At 39.2% G+C, this 22,512-nt stretch overlaps 1 protein-coding gene across 1 annotated transcript in view; it reads right to left on the bottom strand.

Annotated features, from left to right (window-relative positions):
• usp34 (ubiquitin specific peptidase 34) overlaps positions 1–22,512 on the bottom strand; it is a 723,586-nt gene that overhangs the window by 218,872 nt on the left and 482,202 nt on the right. Inside the window, 6 exon segments of the mRNA XM_051919324.1 lie at positions 7,361–7,438; positions 7,527–7,583; positions 9,010–9,156; positions 9,232–9,297; positions 11,699–11,862; positions 11,951–12,134. Of these exon segments, the coding sequence (XP_051775284.1) occupies positions 7,361–7,438; positions 7,527–7,583; positions 9,010–9,156; positions 9,232–9,297; positions 11,699–11,862; positions 11,951–12,134 (696 nt within the window).

The following is a 22,512-nucleotide window of genomic DNA, read 5'->3' as shown; positions in this document are numbered from 1 at the left end:
TCAGGTTCTCATACCTTGCTGTTGTTGAGCTTGGCACGTGTGCTTCATTCATTGAGAAGCTTGGATCATTTTTGGCCTTGGCAATCTGTCTTACAAATTCTGAGAAAAAGGAGAACGGTGGAAAAGAGATTTGATGCTGCTGCTTGTACTTGGAACCCGCCAAAGTCCACTTCTCTTGAAGATGGTATGGCAGTTTTGCCACCAAGGGATTAACACCATGAGCAGTATCTAAATAACTGAGACCGGGTAGATGTGGATCTGTTTTAGCAATTTCAAGTTCAAGAAGGAGGTCACTAAGTTCCAAAAGCTTGCGGTCATCCTTGTTGGACAGTTTAGGAAAGTCCTGTAGTCTTTTGAATAAGGAAAGCTCAATGACTTTGGGGCTTCCATATGTCTGGTTTAGTCTCTCCCAGACAAGGGTGAGGCCTGTGGATGGATTGTTTATATGGACATTTTTAAGTCTTTTGGCATATTCTGTCGATTGCGGCCCAAGCCATCTCACCAGTAGATCTAGTTCTAACATAGGTGAGATGTCTAAGTCGTGGATTGCTGTCTTAAATGTGGATCTCCAGCTCCTATAGTTTTCTGGGAGGTCATCGAACCTTGTGAGACCAGTATTGATGAGTTCTCGGCGGATCATGTACCTTGCAAAGTCCGATATTTCAGCTCTTTCTGATTTCATGCCCACAGGTATTCCTTGCGGATTATTGTAGCTGATGGCATCTGGATCATGCTTAGGTACTAGTGTAGTAAATGGAGTTGCAGATGGATTCAGCTCAGGTTGTCCAAAGCCTGGGTGTCTTACAACATGACTCATTAAAGAAAACTGAGTCTCTGGAAGCATATAGCATTTCCTGGGAGGTTTAACAAAATTCTGATTATCTGCATCTGGGAAAGGTCTTGGCAGTGCATCAGCAGGTGGTATGAGTTTTGAATACTTGTGAGGATTCATGGTACTCACAATGGGGTGTGGATTAGAGTGGTCTTCCCTACTGGGTGGTGTGGCATATCTGGCAGGTTATGTGCTGGGGTATTGTATGTAAAGCTTTCTATTGTGGACTTAAAGGCATTGTCAGTATTCTGATCTAAGACAAACTGGGAAGTTCGTTTTGCAGGATCTTCTGTGGTGGTCAGCCTGAGGGGATGGTTGACTTTGTCCTCTTCCTCTACGGCCTCTTCCAAAATACTGAATTTGGCCAAAGCTGCTGCCTCCTCTCGTTGCGTTTGGAGGACCTCTAACTGAGCCTCTGCCTCTGCTTGCATGCGGGCTGCTTCTGCCTTAAGGGCTGCTTCCTTTTTAATAAAGGCAGTCTGAATCTTAGCTGCCTCTGCTTCTGCACGGGCTAAAACCAGTTGGTTGCTTAAGTCTGATCTCTGGGAATTTGATCATAGAAATCTAAATGATTTTCTAGAGTGCCTAGACGAGACAGAAAAGCAGGATGCGGTATCATTAAACTGCCTTATCCTATTTTTTAAGCTTGACTTGAAATGTGATGTGCCTTTGCTGATCAAGGACAGTAATGCTATTTAACTCCTGTAATGCTTCTTCCAGGTTTATATTTAACAAAAAGGCAGAATACTTCTCAAAATGTCTTTTATAGTTCTCATAGGTATGTTTAAGTCTTGCAAACAAGTCCTTTAATTGCTCTGGACTGTCACTGGCATCATCAGCAATGGCAATGCAATGAATAGTTTTGCTCCATAAATCTAAAAGTCTTTTTGACATTTCTATCCTTTGACTTTCAAACCCTTCTCTGATTTTTAAAGATGGCTTAACTGAACGTTTAGGTCGGGCAGACAGTTCACCTTCTATTCCAATATCATCTTCAGGTGGGAGTAATTCACCTTGTACTTCCTGGGACTCCAATTCTAGTGAATTCGCTGATTCCTGCTGAGACATACTGTGATGAGGAGCGCTGGGCGGGGCCGAGCCGAGAGCAAGCACGCAGGGGTCACTTAAAGTTCAGCAAAACAGTGGCACAGCAGTGTCGGCGTGAAAGTTCCAGCTCCTTCGCTACGCAGTGAGTCAATAAACAATGATATTTGCACAGAGCCCTTCAACTGCGTGGAAATTGAAAGTAAAATTACTAAGTAAACTGAACAAAGACAAAAATAGCAAGATAGTCTCTGTTTGAGCTGTCCTTGACTAGTAGTGTTTAAAGAGTTCAGCGTTTTAGGTATAACGAAGACAAGTACTTAAGGAACAGTTCTTTGCTAGTTGCCCCAAAGTAACGGAGATTGGAATATATACAACAGTCTTTGATTAGCCCCAGGCTTGACACGATCAGACATTAGAAATCCGTCCTTTTACTATTCTGTCCCCGAACGCCGTGTATTAGCAAGGCTTCTCTTCCAAGACCCAGTCTGTACGGAGTGTGCGTCGCCCCATTGTTTGTAGTGAACGTGGACAAATAGTTTACTCACCAAGAAGTCAAGGCTGTGAATCTGTATACTTTAATGTAGATTTCTTGCCAGAAGTAATACAAGTATTAGGACGTAAAACCATTGATAACTTGAAGGTAAAAGGACGATAATTTCCTTAACCTAAATACAATATGGTGGGAACTAAAGTAAAAACAAAAGCATCGCCAATAGCAAAAAGGGAGCTAGGGACATACCAAATGTATTAATTAAATGGGGGTGGATGTAGGAATGTACCAAACAGTTTAATAACAATATTAACACGGGCTGCTGTAGCAGCACACAGTGCATGCAAAGAAATTAAATATTACAATGATAGCTTTTATGTTTCCTTAAAGAGAAATTTTACAAATAAAGTAGTAAAAAATCATTTAAACACAAATCTTAACAAGAAACATCTTTAAACATAAAAAGTTGAAATTTGCATTTAACCAGAGAGTTATTTGCATGTCTAATCTTCAACCGAAATAGATGGGGGAAAAAAAACTTGCCAATAAGCTGACTTTTAACACTAGAAACCCAAAAGTCTAAGAAGAAAGTCATAATGCCGGGCCACCTTAAATTTCTTCGCACCTTTCTTTTGCAAATGTGTTAATCAACACAAACAGCAAGCAGCCTGCTATCCCAACACAGCTGATGTTCTCCCAGCTCAAGTCTGTTTATCTGGGTGTGAGGTGTTTGGAATTGTATGGGGCAAATAATATATTATTTGGAATACATGAATTTCATGTGTGTTCTGTGTCTACAACGACCTGGGTAAATGTTGGATGACAGGAAATGCAAGGCAAGAAACGTTGAACACATAACTAAAACAAACTTTTAGTTATAGTAATAAAGACAAAATGTTGATGTAAAGTGTATAATGTGTGAAGGCTTTAGTACAAATATTAAAATAACACTTTCACAAAAGGTATAACAAAATAAGTGTGCTTTTATTCAAAAATATAACCACAGAAGAAGAAATCATTCATCTTACATCTTGCTGTCAATGACTAAACACCCAAGCCCCAATATCAATTGACAAGGGGGCTCAGCCCCCTGCTCGCTTCGCTCGCCTACCTCTGGTGTTTTGAACCCGAGCCCGCTGGGTAGCCACGTGTGAGGATGACGCACGTTTAATACGGAGCGTTCGCCCGTGTCACTCTGGGGCCCCCCACTGTTAATACGGAGCTCCGTCCGTACTATTATGCGGTGCATTGTGGACTACTGCGGACCCCGTAGTGTTTCCCGTTTCAGTTTGTATCTCGGTCAGTTGAGCTTTTGTTTTTGAAGCTTTTGAATTCCGGTCTTTATTATCTGTAACCTGCTGTCCATGTGTTTGGCCCCCTCGTTTAACCTCTTTATGACGTTTTACTTTGCTTTCTACTCTGTCTTTCATTTCTGATCTCGCTGTACAGTAATCCCTCCTCCATCGCGGGGGTTGCGTTCCGGAGCCACCCGCGAAATAGGAAAATCTGCGAAGTAGAAACCATATGTTTATATGGTTATTTTTAGAATGTCATGCTTGGGTCACAGATTTGCGCAGAAACACAGGAGGTTGTAGAGAGACAGGAACGTTATTCAAACACTGCAAACAAACATTTGTCTCTTTTTCAAAAGTTTAAACTGTGCTCCATGACAAGACAGAGATGACAGTTCTGTCTCACAATTAAAAGAATGCAAACATATCTTCCTTTTCAAAGGAGTGCAAACCAAGCAGTCAAAAAAAAATCAATAGGGCTTTTTGGCTTTTAAGTATGCGAAGCACCGCCGGTACAAAGCTGTTGAAGGCGGCAGCTCACACCCCCTCTGTCAGGAGCAGGAAGAGAGAGAGAGAGATCCACAGAAAAACAAAGTCAAAAATCAATACGTGCCCTTTGAGCTTTTAAGTATGCGAAGCACCGTGCAGCATGTTCTTCAGGCAGCAGCTGCACACAGCCCCCCTGCTCACACTCCCCTACGTCAGCGCAAGAGAGAGAGGGAGAGAGAGAAAGTAAGTTGGGTAGCTTCTCAGCCATCTACCAATAGCATCCCTTGTATGAAATCAACTGGGCAAACCAACTGAGGAAGCATGTACCAGAAATTAAAAGACCCATTGTCCGCAGAAACCCGCGAAGCAGCGAAAAATTCGCGATATATATTTAAATATGCTTACATATAAAATCCGCGATGGAGTGAAGCCGCGAAAGGCGAAGCACGATATAGCGAGGGATCACTGTATTCTGCTTTTGTTTCAATCATCCAGTTTTCATCATCTGTAAGCCACTCTCCATGTGTTCGTCCCCGTTCTTTAATCACTTTATAAAGTTTTACTTTGTTTCCTACTCTGTGTTTTATTTCTGACCTCGCTTTATCCTGCTTGCGGCATGTCAGACGGTTCGTAGTCTCTCTCGTTTTACTCTGGGGAGGGGGGCTTTGTTCTGTAACCTGCTCTCCATGCGTTTGTCCCTGTTCTTTAACCTGTTTATGACGTTTTACTTTGTTTCCTACTCTGACGGTTCATAGTCTCTCCCGTTTCACTCTGGTTGGGCTTTGTGTGGCACTTGCGCACTATGTCTTTTGCGTCCACGGGCAGGTCCCTGCGTCCATTTATCCTGCTTGCGGCATGTCAGACGGTTTGTAGTCTCTCTCATTTTACTCGGGGGAGGGGGGGCTTTGTTCTGTAACCTGCTCTCCATGTGTTTGTCCCTGTTCTTTAACCTCTTTATGACGTTTTACTTTGTTTCCTACTCTGACGGTTCGTAGTCTCTCCCGTTTTGCTCTGGTGCGGGGTTGGGGGTTTGGCTTTGTGTGGCGCCTGCGCACGTGCGTAGTCTCTCTCGTTTCACTCTGGGGGTGGGGGAGGCTTTGTGTGGCACTTGCGCACTATGTCTTTTGCATCCACGGGCAGGTCCCTGCGTCCATATCCGGTTTACCATTCTCGTTTAGTAATATGGATAGAAAGTCGATGTGTCTGAATGGCTGATGCAGAGGTAAGAACTGCTGTCTTATAATCAAGAGAATGCAAGTACGAGTCCGAACTTTCCCCGTTTTGAATAGTGAGCTGCTATTATTATTACTATAAGAAAAACATACATTTTTGTTTTGAGTCTGTAACACCCGGTGTAAATTTTTGCTACTTAAAAAAAAGTTTGTTTTTTTTTTGTTTTTTTTTAAATTCGGTTTAATTTTCTCAAGTCACGTTCATGTGGTACAACGAACTTGTCTCTCCCTCTCTGAGTTGATTGCATATATCTCCATTCTCTGCAAAAGAGCAGAGATGACCACAGTTGATGCTGTGGTTGATGCCTGGTCAGAACCATTTGAAGTAACATCAATCAAAGATACAATGCCCCGTGACAACTATCAGACTATCATGCGGCACTTGCGCTCTGACAACACCCATGCAGAACGTGTGAAAAACGACAGATTTGCTGCAATCTCTGACATCTGGCAATGTTTTGAGTTACAACCCAGGGCAACACATTACTGTTGATGAGCAACTGTTTCCAACCAAGATCTGTTTCCTTTTCATTTAATACATCTCAACAAAGCCTGATAAATTTGGCATAAAGTTTTAGTTTGCAGCAGTTATGAAGACAAAGTACATGTGCAAAGTCACTTCTTATTTAGACTTTCTGAGACTGTGGTCATAAAGCTGTTTCTGGACAAAGGCAGAACCGTAACAACAGACAATTTCGGCACGTCGCTTTTGCTGGCTAAGAGACTGCTGTACCGCAACACAACTCTGGTTGGCACCATAAATAAATTGGGACGGGAACTTCCACCTGCAGCTAAAGTCACTTTAGTACAGAAAGAATTCTCCCACTCTAGTGTTAAGATCTGGCAGTGCCATGCTGACGGTGTATGTGCCCAAAATGAAGAAGTCTGTCTGCATTCTCAGTACCATGAAGGTTAAAAAAAAACAAAAAAAAAAAACATGTTCAAATGACACAGTTTTTTCAAATAGTGACGTTTTCATGCATGGATGTGTGTGTGCATGCTTGAGAGAGGCAGAGACAGATCTGATATCATTCAAGTGGTAACTGGACTATGAAAAACACTTGCACAAAGGTATAATTAAACAAGTGTGCTTTTATTCAAGAATAAAACTGAATATCAAAAAATTCAAGTGACACAAGATACCAAGAAAACATTATTTACCAGTGTTTGTGTGTCTGCTTATATCCCTTCAGCGATATCTTTTACAAGTGGCAAAAACTTACACTGGGTGTTACAGACTCATATCAAATGTATGTTTTTACTATATAATAGTAATAACAATAATAATAGCAGCTCACTAATCAAAACAAGGAACGTCTGGACTTGAACCTGTAACTTCTTGGTTAGGAGGCAGCAGTTCTAATCTCTGCACCAGCAGAGCAGACATAATGATATTTGGTTGATTGACATTTGGTCTTGGGTTTTTTACTCATTGACAACAACATGTAAACTGAATGACTTCATTTTTTTTGGTTATATTCTTTAATAACAGCGCACGTGTTTTTGATATTTGGGCTAAAGTCTTCATATATAGTACACTTCACGTTAGCATTTTGTCATTATTACTATAACATGAAAAACGTCTGTTTTAGTTGTGTTCAACATTTCTTGCCACACAATTCCTGTCATCTAACATTAACATATATCATTGTAGACACGGAACACATATGAAATGTATGTATTCAAAATAACAATATATGATTTACCTTATACAATTCCAAACACCACACACCCAGACAAATAGACTTGAGCTGGGAGAACTTCAGCTGCATCGGTGGGGGATGGGATAGCAGGCTGCTTGAGCTGATTGACACATTTGCAAAACAAAGACGCTGATGAAGAGGTGTGAAGGAATTTAAGGTGTTTAGTCATTACAAGTTTTTTCATAGGCTTCAGGGATTCTTGTGTTGAAGTATGAAATTAATTTTATACACAGAAAAAAAATACAGACTTTAAAACAGAATTGCATGATACTTACATAAATATTTTTCATATCAGCAACCTGGCATCTCACAGTGTAAAATTCTTCAGCTGTCTGACTAACATGTTCACAGTCCTAAACATTGAATGCAAAGTTAAATTTATCATTATAACTTTCTCAGAAGTATACATACATAAAACATGTTGATAGAAAAATAACTTACCAGTGATACAACATTATTGGTAATAACCCCACCGAATAAATTTTTCACTGTATTTTTCTGAAAGAAAAAAAAAAAAAACACAACATATACCTATTAATAGAAACACACTGAAAATGATATTTACAACTATGCCTCCCTTTTCTATAGTGATATTGCAGCATAATTATATACAGACTCCTGTGAATATTTACAGAATAATATTGAACTGCTTGTATACGTTAGCATTTTGCATCTACCTGGATTTCTTGTTATTATAGTAACTAAATGTTAAATGGTGCGACTCACACCACCTACAACTGAACACCAGCAAAACCAAGGAGCTGGTGGTGGATTTTAGAAGGACCAGGCCCCTCATGGACCCTGTGATCATCAGAGGTGACTGTGTGCAGAGGGTGTAGACCTATAAATACCTGGGAGTGCAGCTGGATGATAAATTGGACTGGACTGCCAATACCGATTATCTGTGCAAGAGAGCACAGAGCCGACTATACTTCCTTAGAAGGTTGGCGTCTTTCAACATCTGCAATAAGATGTTGCAGATGTTCTATCAGATGGCTGTGACGAGCACTCTCTTCTACGCGGTGGTGTGCTGGGGAGACAGCATAAAGAAGAGGGAAGCCTCACACCTGGACAAACTGGTGAGGAAGGCAGGCTCTATTGTAGGCACGGAGATGGACAGTTTTGACATCCGTGACAGAGCGACGAGCGCTAAGCAGGCTCCTGTCAATCATGGAGAATCCACTGCATCCACTAAACAGTATCATCTCCAGACAGAGGAGCAGTTTCAGTAACAGACTGCTGTCACTGTCCTGCTCCACTGACAGACTGAGGAGATCACTCCTCCCCCACACTATGCGACTCTTCTATTTTACTCGGGGGGGGGGGGGGGGGGGGGGGTACACGTTAACATTATACAAAGTTACTGTCTGCTATACCTGCATTTTTATCACTCTTTTAATTTAATATTGTTTTTTTTATTAATATGCTGCTGCTGGAGTATGTGAATTTCCCCTTGGGATTAATAAAGTATCTATCTATCTATCTATCTATCTATCTATCTATCTATCTATCTATCTATCTATCTATCTATCTATCTATCTATCTATCTATCTATCTATCTATCTATCTATCTATCCAAGCCCACCCACCCACCCACCAATACACTGTTGATAAGGATCTTGTTTGTATCTGGTGTGGCAGGTTTTCAATTTAAATCCTGTTAGTCTTGATGACCAGAAAAATGTTTACTCACTTACAGAGAGAAATTACAACAGATTATGATAAATAATAATGAATTACACTTAACTTACATATTAAAACTACATTTTAATTAGGGAAATTTAATGCCCACATTATCAACATATAAAATGAAAATTTTATACACGTAAACTTTGATCAAATATATAGCAGTAGAAGGTTATAAAAGCTGTATTATACAGCACCCTTCCCTTAAGCCAGAATTAAAATAAATACACATACTTACCAGCTCAGGTGACATTTCCTCAATCTTCGTAATTAAATCGGTAAAAAATTCTGTCATATCCTTCTGCTCCCCAGTGTTAAGAGGCTGTTTATCCATTGTATAGGTTTTGCAAAATGGCCTGGGATGGTATGCTTTTCGCTCACTTTCCTAAAAAACAAGACCTTCAGGTTAAAATAAGAAATAACCTGCAAGCAATAAGTCTACGTAAGTGAAAATATTTACCATAAGATATGTAAACATTTTCTGCAACTCCAAAAGGGTTGTCTTATGCTTGATGTCTTCTGCATACTTGAAAGAAAATATAAAAGGAGTAAAAAAAAAAAAAATCTGTATGATAAATTATAGTAATGGTTGGCAATTAGAGAAGTATCCCAGGATTAGAAATGCTACAAAATGATTAACAATACTCATGACTCTCGAAGATTCAGTTATTAATTAGTTACAGGAATTAAGGATAATTTAAAATGCAACTAAGAACTTATCAGGGTAACTTTAACCAATGTGTACAACCTGAAAAACAACTACACAACTATTATGTGGGGTTGCTACATTTGCCTGTAATTTTCTAAAATTAGTTTTAAAATTTTTACAAGCAAATTCTGAAAAGCATTTCATTGATTTTCCTTTTCCAGATAATAGAACAAATAAGCCAACTTTTTTTTTTGCTAACGTTTAAATGAATACATGTTAAATAATAAATACTTTATACTATTTGACAGTTAATGCTTACTCATGATGTATCCAGAAATTAATGAACTTCTATGATTAATGAATAAATTCATCAATAGTGCACATTATTAAGGTGCAATGATTGTATTTTATCTCTCAAAAGCATAAACATGTTATTTAGTGCTTAAACACTGGGTTCAGTATTATTTCTTCCTTTTAGAGATATACACAATATATATATATAAAAGCAATCAAGCTGAGATTTCAAATATGATTATTGCTTCATGATTAACACTTTGAATGTTATGTACAAGTGAAGTCATATGTCATTGATCCTGTCTAAGTGCAACTTATGATACGTGTATGTCAGTATAAAACCACTATAGATGCAGACAGCTTGCTGCCAATTTTTGCTGTCATGTCTCAGTTATCTACTATAGTACTGACAGCTGGCGGATAGCCCATAGAATTACTCTTTTTTGATGCAACAGCTTGTGGAAAATAGTGCTATAAAGAGAAAGTTTGTTGTTATGTCATTACAATAAGGGTATAAAGCTGCTGCTGTTTTGAAAAAAATAGATTTTATTGCAAGATGAATAACATGATGATAAAGACAATCAAATTGATAATGTGGAACCTGTAGGCTCTGGCACTTATGCGGATTGCTACTCTGAAGATATTTCTTCATCACAAGGCATCTGACTCGTTAGACAGTTGGGCCAGCATTACCTGAACATTCTGCCTCCCACTCAGTACAAACAGTTACCAACTACAAAATGTGTTGTGTGCAGCAAGTTTGGACAGTACAAAGGAACATGCTATATTTTGAACACATATGCTTCTAAGCCTGCAATCTGCATGGTGCCAAACTTTCTCTCGTTCAAATGCAGACATTTAGACATGTTGCTGGTTAAAATAAACAAAGTTTCTTTACATTATTGACAGAATTACTGTTCATAATAAAACTATTGTTTTTTAATAAATTTCTTCACATTTTTTAAAGAATTTTGATAAAGAGTTCATTATTTACAATATACTGTAATCCCTCCTCCATCGCGGGGGTTGCGTTCCAGAGCCACCCATGAAATAAGAAAATCCGCGAAGTAGAAACCATATGTTTATATGGTTATTTTTATATTGTCATGCTTGGGTCACAGATTTGCGCAGAAACACAGGAGGTTGTAGAGAGACAGGAACGTTATTCAAACACTGCAAACAAACATTTGTCTCTTTTTCAAAAGTTTAAACTGTGCTCCATGACAAGACAGAGATGGCAGTTCAGTCTCACAATTAAAAGAATGCAAACATATCTTCCTCTTCAAAGGAGCAAACAAATCAATAGGGCTGTTTGGCTTTTAAGTATGCGAAGCACCGCGGCACAAGGCTGTTGAAGGCGGCAGCTCACACCCCCTCCGTCAGGAGCAGAGAGAGAGAGAGAGAGATAGAGAGAGACAGATAAAAAAAATCAATACGTGCCCTTCGTGCTTTTAAGTATTTGAAGCACCGTTCAGCATGTCGTTTCAGGAAGCAGCTGCACAAAAGATAGCAACGTGAAGATAATCTTTCAGCATTTTTAGACGAGCGTCCGTATCGTCTAGGTGTGCGAACAGCCCCCCTGCTCAATCCCCCTACATCAGGATCAGAGAAAGTCAGCGCAAGAGACAGAGAAAAGTAAGCTGGGTAGCTTCTCAGCCATCTGCCAATAGCGTCCCTTGTATGAAATCAACTGGGCAAACCAACTGAGGAAGCATGTACCAGAAATTAAAAGACCCATTGTCCTCAGAAACCCGTGAAGCAGCGAAAAATCAGCGATATATATTTAAATATGCTTACATATAAAATCTGTGATGGAGTGAAGCCGCGAAAGGCGAAGCGCGATATAGCGAGGGATTACTGTATATGCATTAACATATAAATTAACAAATGGTTCAGCTGTCAATGTGTTAAGGAAGTTTGAAAAACGGATATTTTTTTTATTTTGCCTTTGTAGTTAATTATAAAGAACAAATAGATTTTGTACCTTAGCAGTGAAAACAGCTTGCCTTGCTTCAGGTATCATGTATAATTGCTGGATAGTAGAAGCTAGATAACAGGTGGCTCCTAAATTTGTCAAACCAACAAATCTGCACTCAGCTCTCACATCATCATGAGGCCAATAGTCCCATTTATAAGGTGCATGGGATGCTGAAAAAATATATTGTTAAACTTTTTAAATAATCAATATTAAACACTGAACGTATAAAATAATTATGTGCTTCATAGACATTCTTACATTGCATGTGCTGTGACATAACCCAGTTGTGTAAGAGCCTGTAGTTTTCCACAGAGCCTTTCACCAATTCTACTAGTAGATCATAAGCTGCTGCTCTTGCAGAGTGCGACTTGCATTTTGGTTGCTGTCTATCTTTAAGGCTTGGTAGCATAAACAACAAGTTGTAAACATCTCTTAAGAATTCCTGAAACAAAATACATAAACAAATCTTCAAGAAAGACTTTATAATTGCTGACAAATGAATTATTAAATAAAACAACAACTACTCAAAAGTAAATATACACAGTTTCTATTTACATGAAGGTCACCTGAAATTAACCATAAAAAGGATAAAAAAATAATAACGTGTGCCAAAGTGCAGCAGGGTCATTCCATGTCAAATCACAACTATCCAACAATTTTCATCATACATGCATCCAACACAGCCTCCAATAGGACATTGGTCTAATGTGAGGGATGCATCTGATCCATCAGGAGTGTGATTGTGAGAGGGCAGGATCTCCGCTGCTGCTTCAGTGGTAGAATATTTGGACAGTCAATTGACTGTTATCACCAGACACCGGGATGACTTTGAGCTTGCCATTCTCTGTAGAGATGTAACAGTGGTATTCTTGAGTACCTGGTACTCTTTTGACCATGGAGAATCGCATTATCTGTTCAGTATGAAAGAAACAATTATTAACTGCTTGCAAGTTACTAACGGATAAAAAAAAAAAACCCAAAAAGAACTAACACAGCTATTTTTTCTATAACTAAAGGTTATTCATACAAGAATTTGTCATAAGAAAGGGATGCTGTAAGATGAATAAAGATACATTTTTCTATTTATGGAATTCATCCATTAAACACAGGAAAGACGACTTTTCCTTTTTTAGGGCCCCCTTTTGTAATGTACACAAAACAGAAACGGTTAGACGAATGCACGCAATGTAAGATGAAATGCTTAGATCAACATATTGTGCTTATTGATAAAGTAAGGGGAAGGAGAAAATTATTAAAAGTCGAGTGACACAGAGGAACTTTGCTCTTCTGCTTTGCAAAGCATGACTCTATGCACTTATCTGTGACGAACTATTCCTGTTTTTGTCGGGGGTTACTTCCACATCAGCAACATAAAGTCAGGCCATCCTCGTTTGACATGAATAAAAACATTTTTAATACCTTACTGATTGAACACTCAGCTATTACCATTATTGACACATGGCTAATTCAACCTGTATTTAGGGTGGAAAATAGACATGAAAGATTTTCATAAGAAAGGTAAGGTTTATGTTTTGAGAAAGAAGGGGATTATGTAGTATAAAAGAAAAATATTTTAAAAATTATCTGCACATTCCCACATGCTGTTAGGGTGCTCTGAAAATGAAATCCAAAATGATTTTTTGGATTTAAGAGGTCTGCTGTTCAAACCCTGATAGTTATTTTTCTGTTTATTGCTTGTCCAGAAAGCCTATAGTTATCCAAATAATGATCAAAAAATCTGTGTTGATTACAAATATATGTTTCTGAGGGCTAAGCATAGTTAAGCCAAAAGCTCAAATTTTCATTAATTTCAAGGGACTGCTTTGACCATGTAGGGTCATCTGGACCAAATGTTTTACATTTGTCATATACTTTACCATTAATGTACCAGTGTGCAAAATCTGAGCCTGCTTGGTGGTTTAGTTCTTGAGCTATGGACTTGTGAAATTTGATGAAAAAATAAGGCCAGATAAAATCAACACCACCCTACCCTCAGTAAACTGGCTGTATCTTGGAAAGTATTGATCTTACATCAAAACAAAATTACAGGGTGTCTCCTGACTAACATGGGTACACCCGGTAAGTGTGCGGGCCACTGGTTCATTTCACGAGGAATGACCCAGTATATATTATGTATAACATTAGTTTTCATTTTTCTAAAATATCCTCTGCGGTCTATGTCTAACTTACCATGCTTGCAAGAGTGACTGCATCAGTTTGCTGCAATATTAGTACTTCACATAAAATGTTCATTTGTAATACAGGAGAGAGCAGATTAGTACCTTGAGACCTTGAGTGGTAGGAAACACTTTGCAGTGATGAATTAGTTCAGTATGTAAAGCCTGCTATATACTATATGGTAGTATTTCATTTGACTATTTTCCCAGCATGACAGTATAAATTTAAAAGCATTTTGCATGTGAATTGGGGTTTTTCTTTCTTTTTTTAAAATGGTACACAAAAAAAGCTGATTAAATAGTTTTAAAACAAAGCAATCAGGAATTGCCATTATTCAACGACTATATACACACAAACCGTAGTGGATGGCTGGGATGCATCTCGGCTGAGATGGACCCTATTCACTCGCTTGGCCAGGAGGCCAGAACAGGAATGTCCGATCTTGGCCAAAAGCTGGACAAGCAATGCCAACATGAACAGATGGGCAACCCTGTGGGTTTCAATAGAAGATCCGTGACCAGCTGTGCACTGGGTGGCAGCATTCTTGGGCCGACATACACAGATCCACAACCGTAGGGTGTACTGGGAGTTGTAGTCCCATGGGGCAGCCCTATAGGGATCCATGAATGCCACTTGGGGGTGATGCAGGGATTGGCTGTGCCACTCTGTGAGGCCTTCACCTGACCCAGAACAGTGTCCTAGGTTTAATGTGGCAATACTGAAAGTACACCTGGGTCTAGTTTAAAGGAGGCCACTCCGTCTCACCCAGGCAAATTGGAGTCGGGAGGTAGACAGACAAGGCTTGACTGGAGGAGATTCGTTATTTTATTGTGGTTACTCATGTTCTGGATGGAACAACCTGTGAAAGGTACTTATATATAAAGAAATTCACTAAAGTGAATACACTTGGCTGTTTATGTGCACTTGTGTCTGGAGTCTAATACTCTGAGTCACCCAGTTTTGGTAACAACCTGAAGCAAATTACAGATGTGCAAGGGAATATTGTGAGACTTATAGGCATCAGTTTAAAGGTAATAGGAAACAATAACTTGGGGACTGCATCCACATTTATTATTAGTCTGTTATGTTTTTACAGTATTTATGAAAAAAACGACTTGAACAGAACCTCTGACTCCTCTCCAGTATCTCTCTGTCTACTCTTCAGGACTAGTGGCCACTTCCAATGGCAACATCAAATCAGAAAAAGTTGTGGTAGTATGGAAAATGCAAAAAAAATAAAGGGTGATTCATAAATCGACTTTTACTTCATTGTAGACAGTATGAACCCAAGATATTTCATGTTTTATCTGGTCAACTTCATTTCATTTGTTAACATACATCCATTCCTGCATTTCAGGCCTGAAACACATTCCAAAAAAAGTTGGGATGGGGTCAAATTAGGGCCAGCAATGAGGAAAAAACATTAAATAATGATGTGATTTCAAACAGATGATATCAACAGGTGATTGAAATCATGATTTACTACAAAAGCAGCATCCACAAAAGGCTGAGTGTTTCTGAGGAGCAAGGATGGGCAGAGGATCTCCAGTCTGTCAACTAATGCATGCGGAAAGTATTGAAATGTTTAAAACAATGTTCTTGCAAATTTCTCCCTATAGTACATAATATCACTAAAAGATTCAAGGAATCTGGAGAAATGTCAGTGTGTAAAGAGCAAGACTAAGCTGAACACCCATAATCTCCGATACCGTAGACGGCACTATATGAAGAACCATCACTCATCAATACCTGATAAAACCACATGGGTAAGGGATTGCATTGACAAAAATTTGTTAAACACTACAATATAGAGTTCACAAATGCCACTTAACACTAGAATCTCTGAAGTCTACGAAAAAACTTGTAATCCTGGGCCACCTTAAATTCCTTCACACCTCTCCTCATCAGCGTCTTTTGTTTTGCAAATGTGTCGATTAGCACAAGCAGCCTGCTAACCCCCCAAGCCCCAAACTCAACCACACCCACACACCACTGACGGAGCTCAACTTGGGCAAAAAGTTCTCCTAGGCAATAGCACTTTATCTGAGTGTGAGGTGCCTGGAGTTGTATAGGGTAAATAATATATCGTTATTTGGAACATATGCATTTTATGTGTGTTCTGTGTCCACAAGATCTGTGTTAAGTGTAGGATGAAAGGAAATACAAGGCAAGAAATGCTGAACACATACTTAACACTAGAATTACCAGAGCCTACGAAAAAACTCGTAAATCCGTCCCACCTTAAATCGCGTCTTAAATCCGTTTGCACCTCTCCGCCAGAGTCCTTTGTCATCTAAATGTGCTGATAAACAAAAGCTACTAGCAGCCAGCTATTCCATCCCCCCACCGACTTAGAACGAATTTCTCCTAGCTCATGCCTTGCCTTGATTTGATTATCTGGGATTGAAGTGGAGTTTTAGAGTGGAAATAATATAGTGTTATTTGGAATACACGCATTTCATGTGTGTTCCGTTTCTATAGTAGTCTGTGCAAGCACATTTTTAAAACAGAAACGTTTTTCATATTCTAATAGTAAATGACAAAATGTAGGCATAAACTATATAACGTATGAAGCCTGAAGTCCATATATCAAAGAAACACTTTCACAAAAGGTACAAATAAGAGAACACGTGCGCTTTTATTCAAAAATATAACTGCACAAAAAAAAAAGCCGCGTTAGCATGCCACATTGACATTCTTACTACAACCGCCACGGTGGCGTAATTGTATCAGCTCCTGACTGGGGATCAGAGGGTGGCGAGTTCGATCCCGCACGGCTCCACTTCAAGAAGTGAACTGCTCTTATTCTTACAATTTTAGAATAACAACATAAATTTGATTTCAGTCTGTAACAGCCGGTGTAACTTATGATACTGGTAAAGGTTAGATTTTTTTTTTTTTTTTTAATTCACTTTTCATTCTCGAGGTCGCATTCAGAATCAATCCATACAACCCCATCTGACATAAAGACGCGCTATAGGTCTGCAGTGTACCACGATGCATACTACCGCCCCCCCCCCCCCCCCCTCCCCAAATGGGTTCTGACACACAAACGCTGGCGAAGCTGCCTTCTTCGTATCTCACCGTCACTTGAAATCAGCAGTTCTTAGCATTGCACCACGCAAGCTGTCGTATCAACCACCAACTGCAACTTGTTTTCTTTATTCTTCGGTTATAGTCTTGAATAAAAGTACACTTTTATTTATGTGAAAACAGCTGTGGCAGATGGGGTTGTATGGATTGATAAGCAGCTAAGAACTGCTGATTTCAAGTGACGGTGAGATACGAAGAAGGCAGCTTCGCCAGCGTTTGTGTGTCAGAACCCTTTTGGGGTGAGGGGGGGCGGTAGTATGCATTGTGGTACACTGCAGACCTATAGCGCGTCTTTATGTCAGATGGGGTTGTATGGATTGATTCTGAATGCGACTGCGAGAATGAAAAGTGAATTAAAAAAAAAAAAAAAAAAGCTAACCTTTACCAGTATCATAAGTTACACCGGCTGTTACAGACTGAAATCAAATTTATGTTGTTATTCTAAAATTGTAAGAATAAGAGCAGTTCACTTCTCGAAGTGGAGCCGTGCGGGATTGAACTCGCCACCCTCTGATTCCCAGTCAGGAGCTGATACCATTACGCCACCGCGGCGGTTGTAGTAAGAATGTCAATGTGGCATGCTAACGCGGCTTTTTTTTTTGTGCAGTTATATTTTTGAATAAAAGCGCACGTGTTCTCTTATTTGTACCTTTTGTGAAAGTGTTTCTTTGATATATGGACTTCAGGCTTCATACGTTATATAGTTTATGCCTACATTTTGTCATTTACTATTAGAATATGAAAAACGTTTCTGTTTTAAAAATGTGCTTGCACAGACTACTATAGAAACGGAACACACATGAAATGCGTGTATTCCAAATAACACTATATTATTTCCACTCTAAAACTCCACTTCAATCCCAGATAATCAAATCAAGGCAAGGCATGAGCTAGGAGAAATTCGTTCTAAGTCGGTGGGGGGGATGGAATAGCTGGCTTCTAGTAGCTTTTGTTTATCAGCACATTTAGATGACAAAGGACTCTGGCGGAGAGGTGCAAACGGATTTAAGACGCGATTTAAGGTGGGACGGATTTACGAGTTTTTTCATAGGCTCTGGTAATTCTAGTGTTAAAGCAGAAACTTTTTTCATGTTATACTAATAATGACGTGAAGTGTGTAATGTGTGAAGATGTTAGTCCAAATATCAAATAAACATGTGCACTTTTACTTAAGAATATAACCAAAGTAAAAAAAAAAAAAAAAATCATCCAATTTACATGTTGCTGTCAATGAGTTAAAAACCCAAGCTCAAATGTCAATCAACAGAAAGCTGGTATATGTTCTTGGATGGTGTAGAGGTAAGAGATGCTGCTTTATAACCAAAAGGTTCCGGGATTGATGCCAGGCACTCCGTATTTTGAGTAGTGAGCTGCTATTATTATTATTATATTAAAAACATACATTTGATTTGAGTCTGTAACACCCGGTGTAAATTCTGGCTGCTTGTAAATGTCAGCGCTTTTTATTATTTTTTCAGTATTATTCCGTCAGTGATGTTCATGTGGTACAACGAACTCACCTGTCCCTCTCTGAGTTGATGCCGTTTATCTCCATTCTTTTCACAAGAGGAGCGATGACCAAAGTTGGTGCTGTGGCTGATGCCTGCTCAGAACTATTTGTTGTACTGGCAATTAAAGATACAATGTCCCATGAGCACTACCAGACTATCCACGCTACTGTTTAGACCTGGCAGTGCCATGCTGATGGTGTATGTGCCCAAAAAAAAAGAAGTCTATCTGCAATGTCAGTACCATGCACCACAACGCAGAGTACAGGCAAGATCGTGGGGGGGAGGGGGAAAGAAAAAAAAAATGTTCAAATGGCATAGCGTTTTCAAACAGTGATGTTTTCATGCGTGCATTTGTGAGGGAGGCAGAGACAGATTTGATCTCATTCAAGTGGTTAGTAGAATATAAAATAAACACAAAGGTCTAACAAAACAAGTGTGCTTTATTCAGGAATAAAACTGAATAACAACACATTCAAGTGACAGCAAGATACTAAGAAGACATGATTCACCTGTGTTTGTGTGTCTGCTTATAACCCTTCAGCAATATCTTTTACAGGTAGCAAAAATTTACAACGGGTGTTAGACTCGTATAAAAGGTATGTTTTTATTATATAATTGTAATAATAATAAAAATAGCAGCTCACTACTCAAAACAAGAAATGCCTGGACTTGATTACAAGGCAGCAGTACTTCTGCACCAGTCAAAGAGACATGTCAGCTGCCATTTGGGCTTGGGTTTTTACTCACTGACAGCAACATGTAAATTGAATGATTTTTTTCTTTGGTTATATTCTTGAATAAAAGTGCACTTGTTTTGTTATACCTTTTGTAAAGTGTTTATTTGATATTTTGAAGTCAGTCCTCACACATTATACACTTCACGTCAGCAGTTTGTCATTATTACAGTAAGATGAAAGATTTTCTGTTTTAGTTCAACATTTCTTGCCTTACATTTCCTGTCATTCTACACTTACCCAGATTATTGTAGACACAGAACACACATGAAATGTATGTATATCTAATAATGATATATTATTTACCCTATGCGATTCCAAACACCTCACTGCCAGATAAAGAGACTTCAGTGTTTTAGTTGACTGCAGCTGCCTCGGTGGGAGGATGAGTGAACATGCTGCCTGCTGCCAGACCCGACTGACACATTTGCAAGACAAAAATGAAGATGAGGAAGTGTCAAGGAATTTATGGTGGCCCGGAATTACGTCTTTTTTTATAGGCTTCCGGGATTCTAGTGTTAATGGCCTCTAGGGCACAGCCATCAGAAGTGTGTCTGTCTGCAGAGAGAGTGTTAACCTTGTCGAGAAGTTACTTACCTCGGCAGCAACATTCATGTGTCTTGTGACTCTTCCTATCAAGTTAGCAGACTAATTGGGTTGTCATGAAGTCACAGGAAAAGGGTGTGTGGTGCTCCTGATATCTTTGCAAAAGGAGTCCTGGTGCATCCATTTTTGCTATATGGTTGTACCAGTGACCTGAGATGAAGAGTGGACTCCTTTGGTACTGTGTATCTTCTGAGAATCCTTGGATACCACTGGGTTGACTTTTTGTTGAACGACCGGTTACTTACGGTCCGAATGAGGCACATTACGTGAATTGTGAGGAAGCGTCAGTTACGACAATATGGCCATTCCCCAAGGGTGATCCGGTTCACAGGATCCTCATTGTTGAGGACAGTGGCTGGACCTGGCCAAGGGATTGTTCATGTAACACTTGGCTGTAGCAGATAGATGGTACTATCATGGGGAGGTGGAACTGGTTCGCATGTCTGCCTGGGAGGTTGCCAACTAGGATTCTAAGCTGTTTCATCATGTAGTGGGTGCGGCAACACACTGTACCAGTGCATGCTCCTCAATCTGACCTCACCTGCACCTTCAAATTTCACTTCAGTAGCCATCTATTTAATTCATGTTCCTGCTGCTTGCTTTAACTAACATGAATTAATCTGATGCAATGCTTTTACTAAAACAGTGAATCAGATGGCTGGTGGAGAAAAAAACACTGCTATCTTGTACTAACATGGAAGATTTGTGAAGTAGGTGACAAGTGGTGGCTGTTCTTCAGTTCCTAAGTGCTTCCCACACTGCAACTACAGAACAGTTCTCATTTTACATTACAATACCATGTTCAGTTTTGCTAAAATGTATAGAAACGTTTCACATATTACTTTATGTTAACTAACCCAAAATTAATTAAAAATATAAAACAATAATCAAGATATCTGTCAATATTTTTATTATATTTTATTGATGCTAAAAACCAGAGTGAACTATGCCAATATAGTTACCTAAGTGTGCTTTATTATAAAATAAAATGCACACAAAACATTCAAAAATGTAAATAAAGTGTTACTAAATTATATGTGATGCTGATAAATGAAATTACATCTCCAAAGTCAGCAATCAGATGAAATACAACGGGTTCAGTTTGATAGGGTCATTAATGTCATAATGTGCAAAGTATGTTGAAATTCATACTTACATGTGCTATCAACATGTTGACACTCTCCGGAACCATGATAACCATATAACAACATTACCTCAATAAAGTTTAATGGAGTAAACAATATGCGCTTGCAAATGAATATGAATAAGAAAGATCTCAGAGTGTGAACTAAATAATTATATTGATATCTTGAACAGGACACTCTTCAAACCAGTTACTACCGTTTATTCTCTCTCTGGTCTTCTTTATTTATAAGGTTGGTACGTAAAGTTGAAGTTTAATTCTGAGATTCTTTTGCCACAGACTTCTTACTCCATTTGCAAACCTCTGCTGAAAATGATGTCCAACACCCACAAAAAAATGACACCACTAGCAGAGTAAAAACACCTTAGGCCGGATTTATACTTCCCGCGACATGACGCATGCTGCAGCGGACGCTCTCGCTACGCAAACGTTGTACTGTTTACACTTGCGCGCGTACTTTACGTAAATCTGGAGGAATCCACCAGGTGGCAGTTCGAGATATTATCATGGGGAGAACAGGTTCGGCTTCGCTGTGTTGTGAATTGCCTGGAACACCCATTAAACTCTGATGACACCTTACCGCAATATCTCTGAAAAGGATGTTTAACGATTAAATCCATCAATCCAGGGATTCGTCCATTTCAGCTAGTATTGGGCACGAGGCTGAAACAATCCCTGGACAAGGCATCAGCTCATTGCAAGATGAATACAAGCACACACATACACGCTGGCGTCATTTTAGTGTAACCAAATCTGCACATTTTTGGAAGGAATTCAGCGCACACTGTGGAAACCCAGCAGGAAAACATGTAAATTCCAGGCAGGGAATATCAGTGACGTGACTCCCTGCAAAGCAGCAGAGCTAATGCTCCGCCACAGTGTCACGCCTGTGTGTGTTATTATTAACAGTATTCATTATTTAAATGAAATTACTGATTTATCTGTAAAATGTAACATACATACTTCAATGCATTTCATCATGAAAGTGATATCAAGTATAAATCTAAGGATTGTAAATGTGCAGAGAGTTGGAATATCATACATTTAATGTGCTCAGTGTGGTGATCTATTGCTGTTTTCCACTTCTATCAGTACCGGAGGAAGCCCTAGAAAAAAAGACGGCACAGAAGACGGTAAGTGAGACTTTTAAAATGTATCATGTCATTACGATCGGGAATATGCAATAAACACCACGAATGCATCTGTATGTCGGCATTTTGTTTCACCAATTCGAACCATTCATCAAACATCAAAGCGCGCACACCGATCTTGTAGGATCCGCAAAGCAGCTTTCTGTCACATGTAGACAGTAACCAGAGACTCTGACGTCACATTCCAACTTTTAGCACACTACGCCTCCCGACTTTTTGCTGGAACTGAAACTCACGCACGCATTTCTGAGGACCTGCTCAGAGGACACATCAAATATACGCTGGGAACACGTGGCAGCCATGATGCAGTTCTGAGCATGAAGTATAAATGGGCCCTTAGCCTTTAAATGGGCTGTACATTGTCCCTTAAAAATTTCTAAGAAATATCCAATAATGAAAAGCT

The sequence above is a fragment of the Erpetoichthys calabaricus genome, chromosome 15 (assembly GCF_900747795.2).
Source record: "Erpetoichthys calabaricus chromosome 15, fErpCal1.3, whole genome shotgun sequence".
Taxonomy (NCBI): domain Eukaryota; kingdom Metazoa; phylum Chordata; class Cladistia; order Polypteriformes; family Polypteridae; genus Erpetoichthys; species Erpetoichthys calabaricus.
Note: the sequence above shows the minus strand (reverse complement) of the source record. Positions and strands in the feature narration are given on the sequence as shown.